At 63.7% G+C, this 13,627-nt stretch overlaps 1 protein-coding gene across 2 annotated transcripts; it reads left to right on the top strand.

Annotated features, from left to right (window-relative positions):
* The first annotated feature begins 1,711 nt into the window (after positions 1–1,711).
* On the top strand, positions 1,712–13,265 carry FBXL16 (F-box and leucine rich repeat protein 16). 2 transcript variants are annotated; one of them, XM_043915753.1, is made up of 6 exons: positions 1,712–2,103; positions 8,438–9,093; positions 10,008–10,516; positions 10,887–10,971; positions 11,262–11,325; positions 11,515–13,265. In XM_043915753.1, exons 2-6 carry the CDS (start codon positions 8,452–8,454, stop codon positions 11,661–11,663), a joined length of 1,449 nt encoding a protein of 482 aa, XP_043771688.1. In that variant the 5' UTR covers positions 1,712–2,103; positions 8,438–8,451; the 3' UTR covers positions 11,664–13,265. The 2 variants fall into 2 exon arrangements, with proteins under 2 accessions (XP_043771688.1, XP_043771687.1); XM_043915752.1 differs by having other exon boundaries at positions 1,713–2,098.
* The last annotated feature ends 362 nt before the right edge of the window (positions 13,266–13,627 follow it).

Here is a 13,627-nt window from a genome sequence, read left to right as displayed (position 1 = left end):
CAGGGAGGGCGGACTTGAGCCCAGGTTTGTGATCCTGGAGCACACACCTCACCCCAAGGAAAGGCCTGAGGAAGGAACCCCGTGAGCAGGTCGGGCCTGCAGAGCCACGAGGTAAGCAGCTCCGCTCCCCGAGGTGACTGTGGCTCCCTCTCTCATACCCCCAGGCTCTCAGGGCACAGTGTGCCAATGGCCTTTCGTCCTCACCCCCTCATGCTCCAGAGCTGGAGACCCCCAGCTGCCTGGGCTAGGGAGACTCCTCTGTGCCCAGCCATCAAGATGAGGGGTGCTCCAGGTGAGGGTGCTCCAGGTGAGGGCACAGCCTGCTCTCTGCCTGGGCCCTGGCACCTGCTGAGGGGCAAGAGCCCCGCAAAGTGCAAAGTGAAGGCCTGCCTCCCAGTCAGGCCACTGCACACCAGGGTCGGTCCGGGCTGCCCTACCGTTCCCTGCCCAGCGGGCGCTGAGCCCAGGTGGAGATGATGGGCTGGGTCAGACAGCACTCCCCAGTCACCTCAGGTCTTCACGCACCCCCACCCACCCCGCCAAGCCGCCTCCTTCGGTCAGGGTCAGCAGAACGGGGGCCAGTCTCCACCACACACAGAGCTCTCTTCACCCCGCCAGCACCCCACACAGCTGCCTGAGCGGGCCAGCCTGCCCTCTCCAGCTGCCCCGCCTCACACCAGCCCCGCTGGGTCTGCTTCCTGTCAAAACGTTGCCGACAACAGCCGGTTTCATTTTCTATTAAGGCTCTCAGAGGGCTCCCTCTCCGCCCTGGGGCTCTTTCCCTGGTGCAAAGACCCCACTTTGCTCTCCCCACACCTGGTCCCTCTGCTGTCTCCCAGGAGGTCCCGAGGTGGGCAGCATAAGCCTTGGTCTTCCATCCCGAGCCTGCCGGGAGGCCTGGCATCCCCAGGGGCCCAGACAGAGCCTTCCGCATCCTCCCGCCCCGCCCCGTCCCACCGTCTCTCCAGGCCCATCCCAGAGGGAACGAGCCTCAGGACCTTTGCACACCCTTTCCTGAACACCTTCCTTTGCCCTCTCTCCCTTGAGGGACTCAGTATAGTGTCCTGTCCTCAGGAGCCCCACCACCACCATCCTCGGAGGTCTCCATCACGTGGCCCTCTTGAACCTCCATCGCGCTCCTCCCTCTCCGAAATGATCTACTGGTCAATTGTTACTCTGCTCTGCGGGTACGCAACTGTGCCCCCGGCTGAGGGAGGTTCCGGGGCCTGGTACCCACAGGTGCGCGGAGGATGTGACGGCCGGGCGGTGAAGGGGGCCCGGCCGTCCGCTCCGCAAGAGGGGCCGGGAGGGGAAGGGTCGGACCGCTGGCGCCCAAAGGCTCGATCCTCTGGGCCCCGCTGGATTCGGGGTCCCCGCCGCTCCTCCGAGGCAGGGTTCGCTCCAGCCTGGCTCTGCGTTCGCGGGCCTGGACCTTCCTTCGCCTCCCTCCTGCCCTCACCGGCCCTCCTCTTCGCTCCCCGCCCCGCCGCGCGCCGGGTTTGTTATTGTGCGGGCGCCCGTGGCAAGGGGGAGCGGGAGCGCGTGCCGGGCCGGCGCGTGCCCGTGGGCGCCGGGGCGGGAGCGCGCTGTGCGCGCGGGAGGGCGCGGCGCGGCGGGGCGGGGCGGGGCTCGGCATCCTCAGCACCCCCGCCCGGGCTCGCCAGCCCGGATTGGCTACCGGCGCCGGGAGCGCGCGAGGGAGCGGCGCGTAAGGCCGGGCGGGGGGCGCGCGCGGCGCCGCCGGCGGCCGCGGAGGAGCGCGGGGAGGAGGGCGGAGGAGGAGCGCGGGGAGGAGGGCGAGGGGAGGGAGGAGGCGCCCGCCCGGCTCCCTGCAAAGCGGCCTTATTTATCTGGGCACAGCCATAGCCTCCCCGGTGGGAGGCTCGGGGCGGCTGATCCTCTCCCACCGGGGAGCTCCTCTCGGGGCGCAGCGGAGGGGCCCGGCCAGGCCGGACGCGGGGCGCGGGGCGCGGCCGGGCCCTGCCGGCCAGGCCAGCACCTCGGTCGCCTCCCCGCTTCGCCGGTGCCCATGCCGGGCTCCCCATGACGGGAGGACGCCCGGTGGACAGCGTGGCATGAGCCAGGAGCCCGGGCCGAGGTAAGGTGTGTGCCGGGCCAGGCTACAAGGCGGGGAGGGGGCAGGCCACAACACCAAGAAGGCCACAATGAGCAGGAGGCGGGGAGGGGGCTTGGGACAGCGCCGCCACACACACCCCCCTCCCCCGGGCTTACGTAACCGCAGCCCCTTCCCTGGCGGCTGCAGCTGGGCCTCCAGCCCTGCCGGGCCTCCCCCCAGCCCTTCACCCCAGTGGCTGCCTGGTTGAGGCCGGATCCCCATGGCAACTGAACCAAGGCTGTGGGTCGGTGCCACCGTGCTGTTCCCCCGTGGACGCCGAATTACAGGCCTCCAGCCGGGTTGCCTGGGTGAGGTCCCCGACCCCACAGCACTCGGAACTCCTCAGCCCAGCACCGTGAGCCCCTGGGCCTGGAGACAGGTGTTAGATACAGTTACACTCCAGGAGGAGCTTGTGAACGCGAGGCCGGTGGCTGACCTGCCCCTGGACACCTGAGCCCGGCCCTGCACGGAGCTGCCACAGTGGGAGGTCGAGAGGAAGGGAGGGCGCTGGCCACGTGTGCTCTGGAGGAGGGGCTGGGCGCTGGCCAAGGCTGGAGGGCCCCAGAAGCAGAGCTGGGCACCCTGAGACTTGCTGGAGGAGGGTCTGTCCTTCTGGGGGTTTGAGTGGGTCGAGGAGTCCCCCACCCATGACCCAAGAAGGAGAGAAGGTCTGGCTGTTGGAGCTTCCAAGAGCCTGCAGCCTGGCGGCTGCTCCTCCACCCCTCCCAGCCTCTGCAGGGGAGGCCTTCCCTCCATGGACAGGGCCCATGGACCAGGGTCAGCCCAGGGCCCCCTGGCGCTGGGCAGAGCCTGGGGCCCTTTCTGCCCACAGATGCCTTCGAAGGATACCGGACAGCAGCCTTGGGGCAGGAGGCCTGGCGGGTTGGGAGCCTGAGAGGTTTGGGCTCCCCCAGGGCGACTCACTGGCTCCACAGGAGATGGCCCTGGGGCTGGCCGAGGCTGTCTGGGGAGGAGGGGGATTCAAGGCCCAGTCCCAAACACGCAGAGCAGGGAGGCCATGCAGGCCCCAGGGGGCCCCAGGACTCACCTAGCCCAGTGCCTGCTGCCTCTGTGGCCTGGCTCCCCCTCACCAGGGGCCTGGGGGCATCTGCCTCCCCTTGCTGTGGGCCAGGCCTACGGGCATCTCTGATGCTGCAGAGGTTCACGGGGCCGATGCCGCCTTCCAGCTCACACCCACTTTCAGGGCACTTGCACAAATCCTGTCACCCACTGGTCAGAAGGAAACAAGTGGCTGGAGGTCGGAGCACCCAGACACTCAGGCTAGCTGGGCCCAGCCTCGAGAAGGGCTGTGCTGCGGGGACCAGGGAGACCTCTTGCCTGGAGGCTGGGGAAGGGGTTCCTGGGCTGGCACTGTGAGCTGTCTGCAGCCCCCGTCTCCTCACACGTGGGAGCTGCTGCTGTGTCTGAGGGCTGGCTTGAGGGACGAGCGGAGGTGGCAGCGAAGTGGGTGGCCCGGAACCTCCCCACCCAGTGGCCCGGGGGAGCCTCAGTCAGACCCATTGCAGAGGGTGGGCTTGGACACGTGCATCCCCTGGGCAGTGTTTGAGGCACTGGATGCCCCAGGCCCTGGAGGGCGCGGACCCTTCAGAGCAGAGAGGCCTGGAGCCTGGCACGTACTCCTGGAGGCGCCCAGTCCCACGTGGTTGAGCTGCCCTGAGCTTGGCCACAGGACGTGCTCTGGTGGAGCACCAACTCGACTCTCTCTTGAGCCCCACATGCTGCCTTTCCAGAGCCCCAGGCGCCTGGGTGGGGCAACCCACACCCCTAAGCATCTCCGAGCTGGGGGCGGGAGGGGAGCGCTGCTGCTAGGACGTGTGCAACGTGGTAGGGATGTGAGTGTGCCTGAGTCACAGAGCTTTGTCACGGAATTTGTCAGCCCGCGCCGTGTCCCCAACCCCAAGCTACCCCGGTCGTCACCCCAGCCCCTGGGCTGCCGCTGCAGGTTGATCTGATATGAGCTTTTCTGGCTACCCATGCCCTGTCCAGCTCAATGGCCCTCAGCCAGTAGGGGGAACTGGTCAGTGCAGGTTCTACTGTTTTAGATGGGGTATCAGGGATGAGTAAAGAGACCTCTGAGCTGAGGACCATGACGGGTGGGTATGAGCACTCTTCCAGGGTATGAGCAGTCCCAAAGATGAGTGTCTCAGTGGCTGACACGCAGCTTACAGCCTCTGGAAGGAGAGCAGGGGCATGACAGGGGGCACGCTGGGAGAGGCCCCCGGCCCAGGGCTCCAGGCTGGGAGAGCATAGGGACTGAAGCAGAACAGAGCAGAGAAAGGAGGCAGCAGCAGGCGGGGTGGGTGGGTGGGGGCGCAGGGTTGCACTCTGGACAGCCATGCCTGGCTTGAGTCTTGGGAGTCAGACAGCTGGAGGACTTGGGGTCAAATCCTAGCTTTGTGCAACTTCTGAAAATGTACTCTGAAACTTGCTGTCCCGGCTTGTGGTTGGGCAGTGTGTGATTGGGCTGAGATCAGAAGTGCAGAGGGGGGATGTGGTGCTGGGAAGCTTCCCTCCCTTCTAATGCTTCCTGTCCCCTCCCCCCTGGTCCGGCCCGACCATGGGGAACAGGCAACCAGCACCCTCAACCCTGCAGCCCTCAAGGGGGGGACTCGGCCAAAAAGGACACACAAGCCGTCCCCTTCCTGAAGGTCTGAGTAAAGGCACAGCCCGCCCCAAGCCCCAGGGCCTTGGGAGCCTTCTCAGAGACCCTGGCATCACTCTCTCACTCCCCCATGGACACCGGCCTCTGTCACAACCTGGACTGAGGAGCTGAGCCACAGCCCTTCCGTCGACTGCCCTCCGTCCTGCCTCCGGGGAAACCACCCCTTTCTATATGACCCTGATCATTGGACTGGCATTCTTCATTCATTCAGCCACTCAGCCGTCATGCTGTCTGTCCTCAGGAAAGACAGACAGGTAGACAGTGATGATAGTCCACCTCATGGCGGACATCTGGAGATGCTTTCAGGCCAGGGGTCACATGGGGAGAGGCAGGGCGGTGCTCACACCGAAGGATAGAACAGGAGGAGCTTGCGGGGTTAAGGATCCCGGAGGCCTCCTGAGCAAGCAGGGGACCAGCATGTGCCCGGGCAGAGGGATAGGGGAGAACAGGACAGCAGGTCTGGCTGAACTGTAGGGTCAGGTCTGGAAAGGGGCTGGAAGTGAGGCTCTAAGGTGGACTTGCTGGGTCTCGGGGCCCAGTGACTTCATCTGTAGAAGAGGCAGCTCCTCAGGAAGCCCCAGCGTGGCCATCTCCAGACCTGGAAGCCACCAAGGTCTGGAGTCCTCGCAGGACTCACGTTGCTCCCCAGGTGCCCTCTGGCCCCCATGGTTCCCATGAGTCTGCTGGGGAAGCAGAGGCCTGGTTTGCTCTCCCTGATTCACCTCTGGCTCAGCTGGTGAAGACAAGAAGCTAAACTAGTGACCACCTCCCTCCTCCTGTGGTGAACCAGGAGCCCGGAGCCCCTGCAGCCATCACAGGAGAAGCCCTCCCCCAGAATCCCACCCTTCATGGAGACACAGCACATCAGGGGCTGAGGCTGAGAATAGTGCGAGCCTGACCGTCTTATTTTAAAAGCCTCTTTCCCTGCGCGTTAGCTGCTGGTGCTTCTCCCTAAAGGGGAGCAGTCCCCAGTGGACTGGCTGCCCCTGCCCCGTCCTGACAGGAAGACCAGGTGGGTCCTCCTGGACACACTGGGTGCAGTGGGGGCAGGTGCCAGGAAGGCGGAGGCTCTGCCACCGTCTGCTGGGTCAGGGGGTCAGAGCCAGGCTGAGGGGCCCCTTGCCTCACCGGCAGGAAGACCCATTTCTGATCTGAGCATTGTCCCAAAGCCCTGACCCCTGCGCTAAGGTGTGGCTGTTTCCAGTTTTGAGCTGAAGATCCAGGGCTCAGACTAAGTCAACGAGGCTGGAGTGTGAGGAGCAGCCGGAGTGCAAGACTGTGGACAAGGTCGGGGAGCAGCAGGCCTGCCTCTGAGGGAAGGATGCTCAAACCCAGAACGTAGGGGGCGGGGAGGCTAACCGACAGGCCGGCCAGGGGCTGTGGAAAGAGGGGCAGCCAGGCCTCGGACACTCCCTGCAGGCTGCTGTAAGCTCTTTTCCGTGGATGGGCTCCACCCAGAGGTCTGGGGGCTGGGGATGGGACTGTGGGTGTATGCAAATGTGAGTTCCTGTGGGGGACGGAAGGGAGCCCCGCGGATGCCCGGGGCATACACGTGATCCCCTCGACTCAGGCTCCACGTGCGCACCCATGGCTGGGAGAATTTTCAACCTAAATCGGCACTGCTCTTGAGTTATTTCTCCCTTGGTGCCGCCTCCGCCGCCTCCTCCTCCGGATCTTAGCCGAGCGGGCGTCTTCTCCCCCCTCCCCTCGCAAGCCTCCCGGGCCCCTCCCAGCCGAGCTGAGTTTGCCGGGCCGTACCCTACCCGCCGCGCGCTGCCGCTGTCCGTGGTGGCGCGGCCCGACCCGGCCCGGCCCCGGAGCTCGCACGAGGCGCCTGCGGGGGCGCTGTCCATGGTCCTGCCGCCGCCGGGCGCGCCCTGCTCTGGGGACGCAAAAAGTATTCAGACAGGGGCTGCCCCTCTAACCAGCGCAGCCCACACGAGGGAATTGCCAGGATACTCTCCCACCTGGCCCCAGGATGGGGGGGCACTTGTGGGCTTCATACTGTCCCTCCATGCGGCGCGGTTGTCCCAGGATGGCCCCTCCTATGTACTGGCATTAAGGGGTCTGGGGCAGCCCTCACGCTGGGCAACCCCTGCCACTGTGGGCAGCTGTAACTCCTGGGAGCCTCAGGTTCCTGGTGTGAAAACCGTGATCACAGCAGTGCTTCCCCTGTGCCCCCCAGCCGGGCTGTTGTGAGGCTGACATACACAATTATCCCAGTGGGCACTCGGCAAGTGCTGTTAGGGATGTCGTGTATTAGCCCAGGTGAGGAATGCAACTACCTGGTCATGACCTGCAATGAAGGGGCAGCCAAGGTGTGGGGGTCTCCTCTTGGGGCGTGGACTGGCAGCCTGAAGGTTCATGGCTACCAAGGCAGGAGGGCCTTTGGACTCAAAGCTGGGCTGGCAGCCACGAGGGCCATGTGTCCCAGTTAGACCCTTGGGCCCAGCCCAGGATGTGGAATGCCAGCCAGTGTTGTCCTGCCCAGGGCTTGGAAACCAGTGGGGGGTGTGATGCTGGGAAGGGCAGGGCGGGACCACTGGCCCCCGCCCCCCCGGAGCCAGCAAGCTCCCTGTGAGCCTCGCCCTGCACTTATCCTCTTCTTCTCGTGCTGTTCCATGGGGCATGTCGTCACCCCCAGGCTTTGAAGTGAGGACAGTGAGGCTCGGAGCAGGTAAAGGGCTCCCCAAGGCCACACAGCCATTTGGGGTGACCTCCTTGCTGAGTGTCAGAGGTGGGGACGGCAGGAGATCTGCAACGAGAGGCAGATGGTAGCCCTGTGAGGGACCCACTGCCTCTTCTCTCTGGGGTCATCTGCATCCAGTGCCCTCTGCCACCCATTCACAGCCTTGGAGGCCTGAGCAGGGGGACCGGGGGTGGTCTCAGCCCCACCCTGTGGGAAGATCCCTACACATAGCCTTCCGCAGCCAGTTCTCTGTCTGTGTCTTGGCTCCACCACTTACTGTGACCTCAGGCAAGCAATTCACACTGCCTCAAGCTATGGTTTCCTCATCTGTACAATGGGTACAATCATCAAAGCCTCATCCTCCATGGGTTGAGTGGAAGATTAAGGAAACAATATGTGTGCAGGGCTCATAGTGCTGGCATCACCGTGAGTACCCTGGGAAGACACTTGCCCTTTCTCTGGGTACGTTCTGAGCCACAGAATCTCCTGCAGCCACGGAGATTCTCAGTGCATGAGCCTCAGATGGAGCACTTAAACCATTCCAGAGAGCATAGAGGAGTGGCCAGAGAATGCCCCAAACCCTCAGTTCCCCAGCCCTGCCTGGCAGAGAGAGGCCTGGCAGGCACCGATGGTGGGCAGCAGAGGTGAAGGGGGCAGTCACCAGTGAGTGTCCCTCCACCTCTGTTCTGTCCTCCATAGAACCTGGGGGTCAAAAAGCTCTGTGGTGGGTGGAGGTTGAGCTCAGTGCATACAGCAGGTGCTCGGGAGTGTCGTAGTCATGACCAGCCCTGCCTTCCTGCACCTGCTCAGTCAGGGAGGCAGGGCTTACACTCAGACCCTTTCTCTTGGGCGATTCTGAGAATGGCCTGGGAGGGGCCGCCGGGGGGATGGGGCGGAGCCTAGTCCTCCTGCACAGGACTCACTGCCGTCTCCTGGACCCTGTCTGCAGCCCGAGCGAGGAAGATGTCGAGCCCGGGCATCGACGGCGACCCCAAGCCTCCATGCTTGCCTCGCAATGGCCTGGTGAAGTTGCCGGGCCAGCCCAACGGCCTGGGCGCAGCCAGCATCACCAAGGGCACGCCAGCTGCCAAGAACCGCCCTTGCCAGCCACCCCCGCCCACCCTCCCACCACCCAGCCTGGCTGCCCCGCCGCCCCGGGCTGCCCTGGCCGGGGGCCTGTGCCCCCAGGCAGGGCTCCCCCTTGGTGGACCAGCCTTAGTCCCAGTGTCCGGGCCCCCAGCAGAGCGACCACCCCTGGCCACAGATGAGAAGATCCTCAATGGCCTCTTCTGGTACTTCTCGGCCTGCGAGAAGTGTGTGCTGGCGCAGGTGTGCAAGGCCTGGAGGCGTGTGCTCTACCAGCCCAAGTTCTGGGCGGGCCTCACGCCTGTGTTGCACGCCAAGGAGCTCTACACAGTGCTGCCTGGAGGTGAGAAGGAGTTCGTGAACCTGCAGGGCTTCGCGGCACGTGGCTTTGAGGGTTTCTGCCTGGTCGGCGTCTCTGACTTGGACATCTGTGAGTTCATCGACAACTACGCGCTCTCCAAGAAGGGCGTCAAGGCCATGAGCCTCAAGCGCTCCACCATCACTGACGCCGGCCTGGAGGTGCGCACGGCCACGGGCCCAGAGGAGCAGGGGTGGGGGCTGGGCCAGGCAGCAGCCATTCAGCACGTGTGTGTTGGTGAGGGCGGGGAGAAGCTTTCACAGGCAAGCAGCAAAGTGGCCGAGGGTGGGGCTGGTGCCCTGAGGAGTGTGGTTCTGGGGTGGGGGGGAGCAGGGCTGGCTACTTAGTTTGGGGGATCTAGTTCAAAATGAAAATTCGGGTTCTTTGCTCAAAGATAACTAAGGATTTCAAGACAGTAACAGCAATGCAGGGGCTTCCCAGTTATTGCTAAAGAACCCACCTGCCAGTGGAGGAGACAGCTTCAGTCCCTGGGTTGGAAAGATCCCCTGGAGGAGGGTATGGCAACCCACTCTAGTATTTTTGCCTGGAGAATCCCATGGACAGAGCTTGCAAAGTTGGACACAACTCAACCGACTTAGCACTCATGCATGCAACAGCAAAGCAGACAAATGTGAGACCCTGCATGCCGAGAAGGTCGCCTTGGGTAGGGAGGATGCTGGAGGAGGTGGGAGAAGCAGGGGCAAAGGTCAGAGGAGCAGCTGTGGAGGTGGCCCCTTCCCCAGGAATCATTGCATCATTAACACCAAGGGCTCTGAGCACCTGCTCCAGCCTGGCCTCGGACTCCCAGATCTCCTGTGCCCTGCCTCCTCTCTTAAGAATGTTGTTTATATGTAACGAACACACTGTAAAGTGCACTTGGCAGAGTCCAGCTTGATGGGTGTTTACACTGTCTGCACCCTCAAGAACACAGCTTCCTGCCCCTCGGCAGGCTCCTTCCACCCTGTCTGCTATCAGCCCGCCATGCCCGTGGGGAGTGTCATGCCTGGGAAACCACGGTAGGCTTGAGTTCCATGGAGGCCTCCTGACCCCCTCCTGACCCTGCACCTGTCCGCAGGTGATGCTGGAGCAGATGCAGGGCGTGGTGCGCCTGGAGCTGTCAGGTTGCAACGACTTCACCGAGGCTGGGCTGTGGTCCAGCCTGAGTGCGCGGATCACCTCGCTGAGCGTGAGCGACTGCATCAACGTGGCCGACGACGCCATCGCGGCCATCTCGCAGCTGCTGCCCAACCTGGCCGAGCTGAGCTTGCAGGCCTACCACGTGACGGACACAGCCCTGGCCTACTTCACGGCGCGCCAGGGCCACAGCACGCACACGCTGCGCCTGCTCTCCTGCTGGGAGATCACCAACCATGGCGTGGTCAACGTGGTGCACAGCCTGCCCAACCTCACCGCGCTCAGCCTCTCTGGCTGCTCCAAGGTCACGGACGACGGCGTGGAGCTCGTGGCCGAGAACCTGCGGAAGCTCCGCAGCCTCGACCTCTCCTGGTGCCCGCGCATCACTGACATGGCGCTCGAGTATGTAGCCTGTGACCTGCATCGCCTGGAGGAGCTTGTGCTGGACAGGTGTGCACGGCCCCACCCCTAGGCCACGGAGGGCAGGGCCAGGCGAGGCTGCTGGAACTCTATGAAGGGAGCCTAGTGGACAAGCCTGGAGCTAGAGGGGGGCTGCAGTGAGGGGAACGGGGCCCTCACAAGAGGCTAACCTAGTGTGGACTATAACAAGGGGGCGGGGCTGAGCAGTGCCCGCCCCCCACCCCCCCGCCGGGAATACGACCGAGGGGCCAGTTGGGGGCGGAGCCTGGGTGGGGCGCGGCACCGTGGGGCAGGAAGGTAGCTCAGCTCCGGGCGTCTGGGGCGGAAAAGGAAGGGGCCGGAGCTGAGGGGCGGGGACAGGTGTTTTGAAGGTGGGCAACCCCTTCTGTTGCGGCCACAGGTGTGTACGCATCACGGACACTGGCCTCAGCTATTTGTCCACCATGTCGTCCCTCCGCAGCCTCTACCTGCGATGGTGCTGCCAGGTATCAGCCCTCCACGCCTCCAGAGACTGGGGAGTAGGCGGGGGAGGTGGGGGGGCGCGGGGAAAGCCCCCACCCAGATATGCCGCTGACCTGCACCCGGCCCACTCAGATCCTGTAAGGAAGTCTGGGATCCCTTCACACCCAAGCGGCGCGCACGGAGTCCCCAGGGCCCTCAGCGACTCCGTGGGGACCTGAGAACCTAACCCCTGCCCCCTACGGCCTGACGCTAGGAGTGGGGCTCCCTCGAGGCGCGAACGGAAATAGCTAACTCGCCCCGCCTTCCCGCCCAGGTGCAGGACTTCGGGCTGAAGCACCTCCTGGCCATGAGGAGTCTGCGTCTCTTGTCTCTGGCAGGTGAGACCCTGTGCCGCCCTCCTGGGCAGTGGCCACTCATCCCCACCTAGGCCGACTCCGCCAGCACTGTCGGGACCCTAGTGCAGACCCACTCCTGGTGTTGACTCGCCGTGGCGCAGGTCCCACCGGGCCAGAGGGCGGAGTCTCGCCCCGCCCGGGCCACGCCCACTAAGCCCCGCCCCTCCGCAGGCTGCCCGCTGCTGACCGCCACGGGGCTGTCCGGCCTGGTGCAGCTGCAGGACCTGGAGGAGCTGGAGCTGACCAACTGCCCCGGAGCCACCCCCGAGCTCTTCAAGTACTTCTCGCAGCACCTGCCCCGCTGCCTCGTCGTCGAGTAGTCGGGGCCTCCCCGCCCTCGGCCCCTCGCTCTCCTCCCCGCCCCGCCCCGAGCAGGGAGGGCGGCGGGCGGGCCAGCCCCGCGCACGCACGCACGCACGCTCGGGGAATTTGTGCATGCCCCTCGTGCCCGCAACTGCACGCCCGCCCTTCGCCACGCCACAGTCGCCTCCATCGTTCGCCCGCCCGCCGGAGGGGGAGCGCTGGGGCTCGGTCCTGGGGGCGCTTTGAGTTCGCCAGACGGCCGCCCCTACCGCCTTCTCCGCCACACCCCGCTCTGTCTCCCCACCCCGGGCAGGGCCCAGGGGGATTGAGGGGAGCTGGGTCCCCTAGGACACAGGGGCCCGGAAGAGCACCCAGGGCTTTCCGCATCTTCCACTGCACCGCGCCTGGAGCCCTCCGAGGGGTGCGAGGGGAAACAGGCCGCCGCCAAAGCCATGGCCCGCCCAGGAGCCCAAGTCCCACCCGCCCTTCCCCCACTCATGCCAGCCTGACCCCCAGCGACCTCCCCTCTTCCTTGCCGCTGTGTGAGACAGGCCCGGCTCGCCCCACCCCCACCCCCACCCCCAGGCCTAAGGTCCTTGGACCCTGGCTAGGCTAGGGCAGAACTGGATTAGGAGAGGGGCCACCAGGCTGACAGTGACCTTGGCATAATCAACATTAGCCCAGCTGGCCCCAGTCCACCTTAAACCAGGGGTGGCATCGCTACCTTGAGAGGCCTGCAGCTGGAGCGACCATTAGGGCCTGCAGGCCTTGGGAGCAGTCCTGAGTGGACCCTGCCCCGCAACCCTTGTAGCCAGCTGGGCCCAGGCCCCTCAGTGGAACACTTCATGCTGGGCAGGTCTCCACCAGGTGGAAGCTGGAAAGGGGGGCCCTAGCCAGTGACCGATCTTCCAGTGACCAGCTCCCCCTCAACACCCAGAGGGAGAGCTCCTTTGTAGCCACAGCCTCCCTTTCCCCAGCTTCCCAGACTTCCACCTGCCCACGTGGGCTCACCGTGTTCTGTCCAGTCCCAAGACATCGGGAAGTCCTGGGGTGCTGGCCCATCTTGGCGATTGCTGAGGAGGGGGCTGGGACCCCTTTCCATCCCAACCTTGAGCACCCACACCCTATCTTGGGACACTCCCCCCCACCCCAATCTGGTTGGAAGAGAGTAGCCAGTTTCCAGAGAGCCAGAGAGTGAAAGAGAGAGAGAGAAAGAGAAAGAGCGAGCGAGAGATGCTGTTGAAGAGAGACAGTTCAACAGCCCAAAGATTTCCCTGCCCTTGGAGCGCTGGTCAGAGGCTCCAGGGCGGAGATGGTCAGGAGCCAGTTTCTTCAGCCTCTCCTCCCCACAGCTCCCAGTGGGGAGGGGCAGCTGTCCATTTGTCCAAAGTATTAATGCAACTGAAGCTGTGATATTTCCAACGACTGTAGGAGGAAAAATTAGGGGGACAGAGGAAAACAAAACCAACCAACCCCTAAAATCATTTTCTTATTGTACATAACGACCTCATTCTCCTGTATATGCGGAAGATATAACCTTATATTTGGTAAGTGTTTCTTGTGCTATTTTATCACGTGACCTGTTTATAAAAATATATATTAAAAAAGTTGTAAAAACACATGTCTGAATTGTTTTTAGGTCATCACACCACGGTAGAGGGAAGGTGTTATCTGTCCTGAGTGGCCCAAGTCTGAATTTTTGTGCACCCCTCATCAGGTTTATTGGTTCTTTCAATAAACATGCAGAGACTGGTAACACTGTGCCAGACTGGAAACCCAGCAGTGACCACCACAGAAGGCCCCTAACCTCTCACTGTGTCAGCGGGGACAGACGCTAAAATCATTACATATAACATTCCTTCCAAAATATCTAGGATCTAGCCCATTCTTACAAGGACAAAAATGAGGGCTGCTAGGGGTATCCTAGAAGATCACAGTGCAGCAAGCACAGGTCAGGGCGCATACCCAGGAGAGAAAGGGC

Source organism: Cervus elaphus, chromosome 10 (assembly GCF_910594005.1).
Source record: "Cervus elaphus chromosome 10, mCerEla1.1, whole genome shotgun sequence".
Taxonomy (NCBI): domain Eukaryota; kingdom Metazoa; phylum Chordata; class Mammalia; order Artiodactyla; family Cervidae; genus Cervus; species Cervus elaphus.
This window is presented reverse-complemented; position numbering and strand designations above follow the sequence as displayed.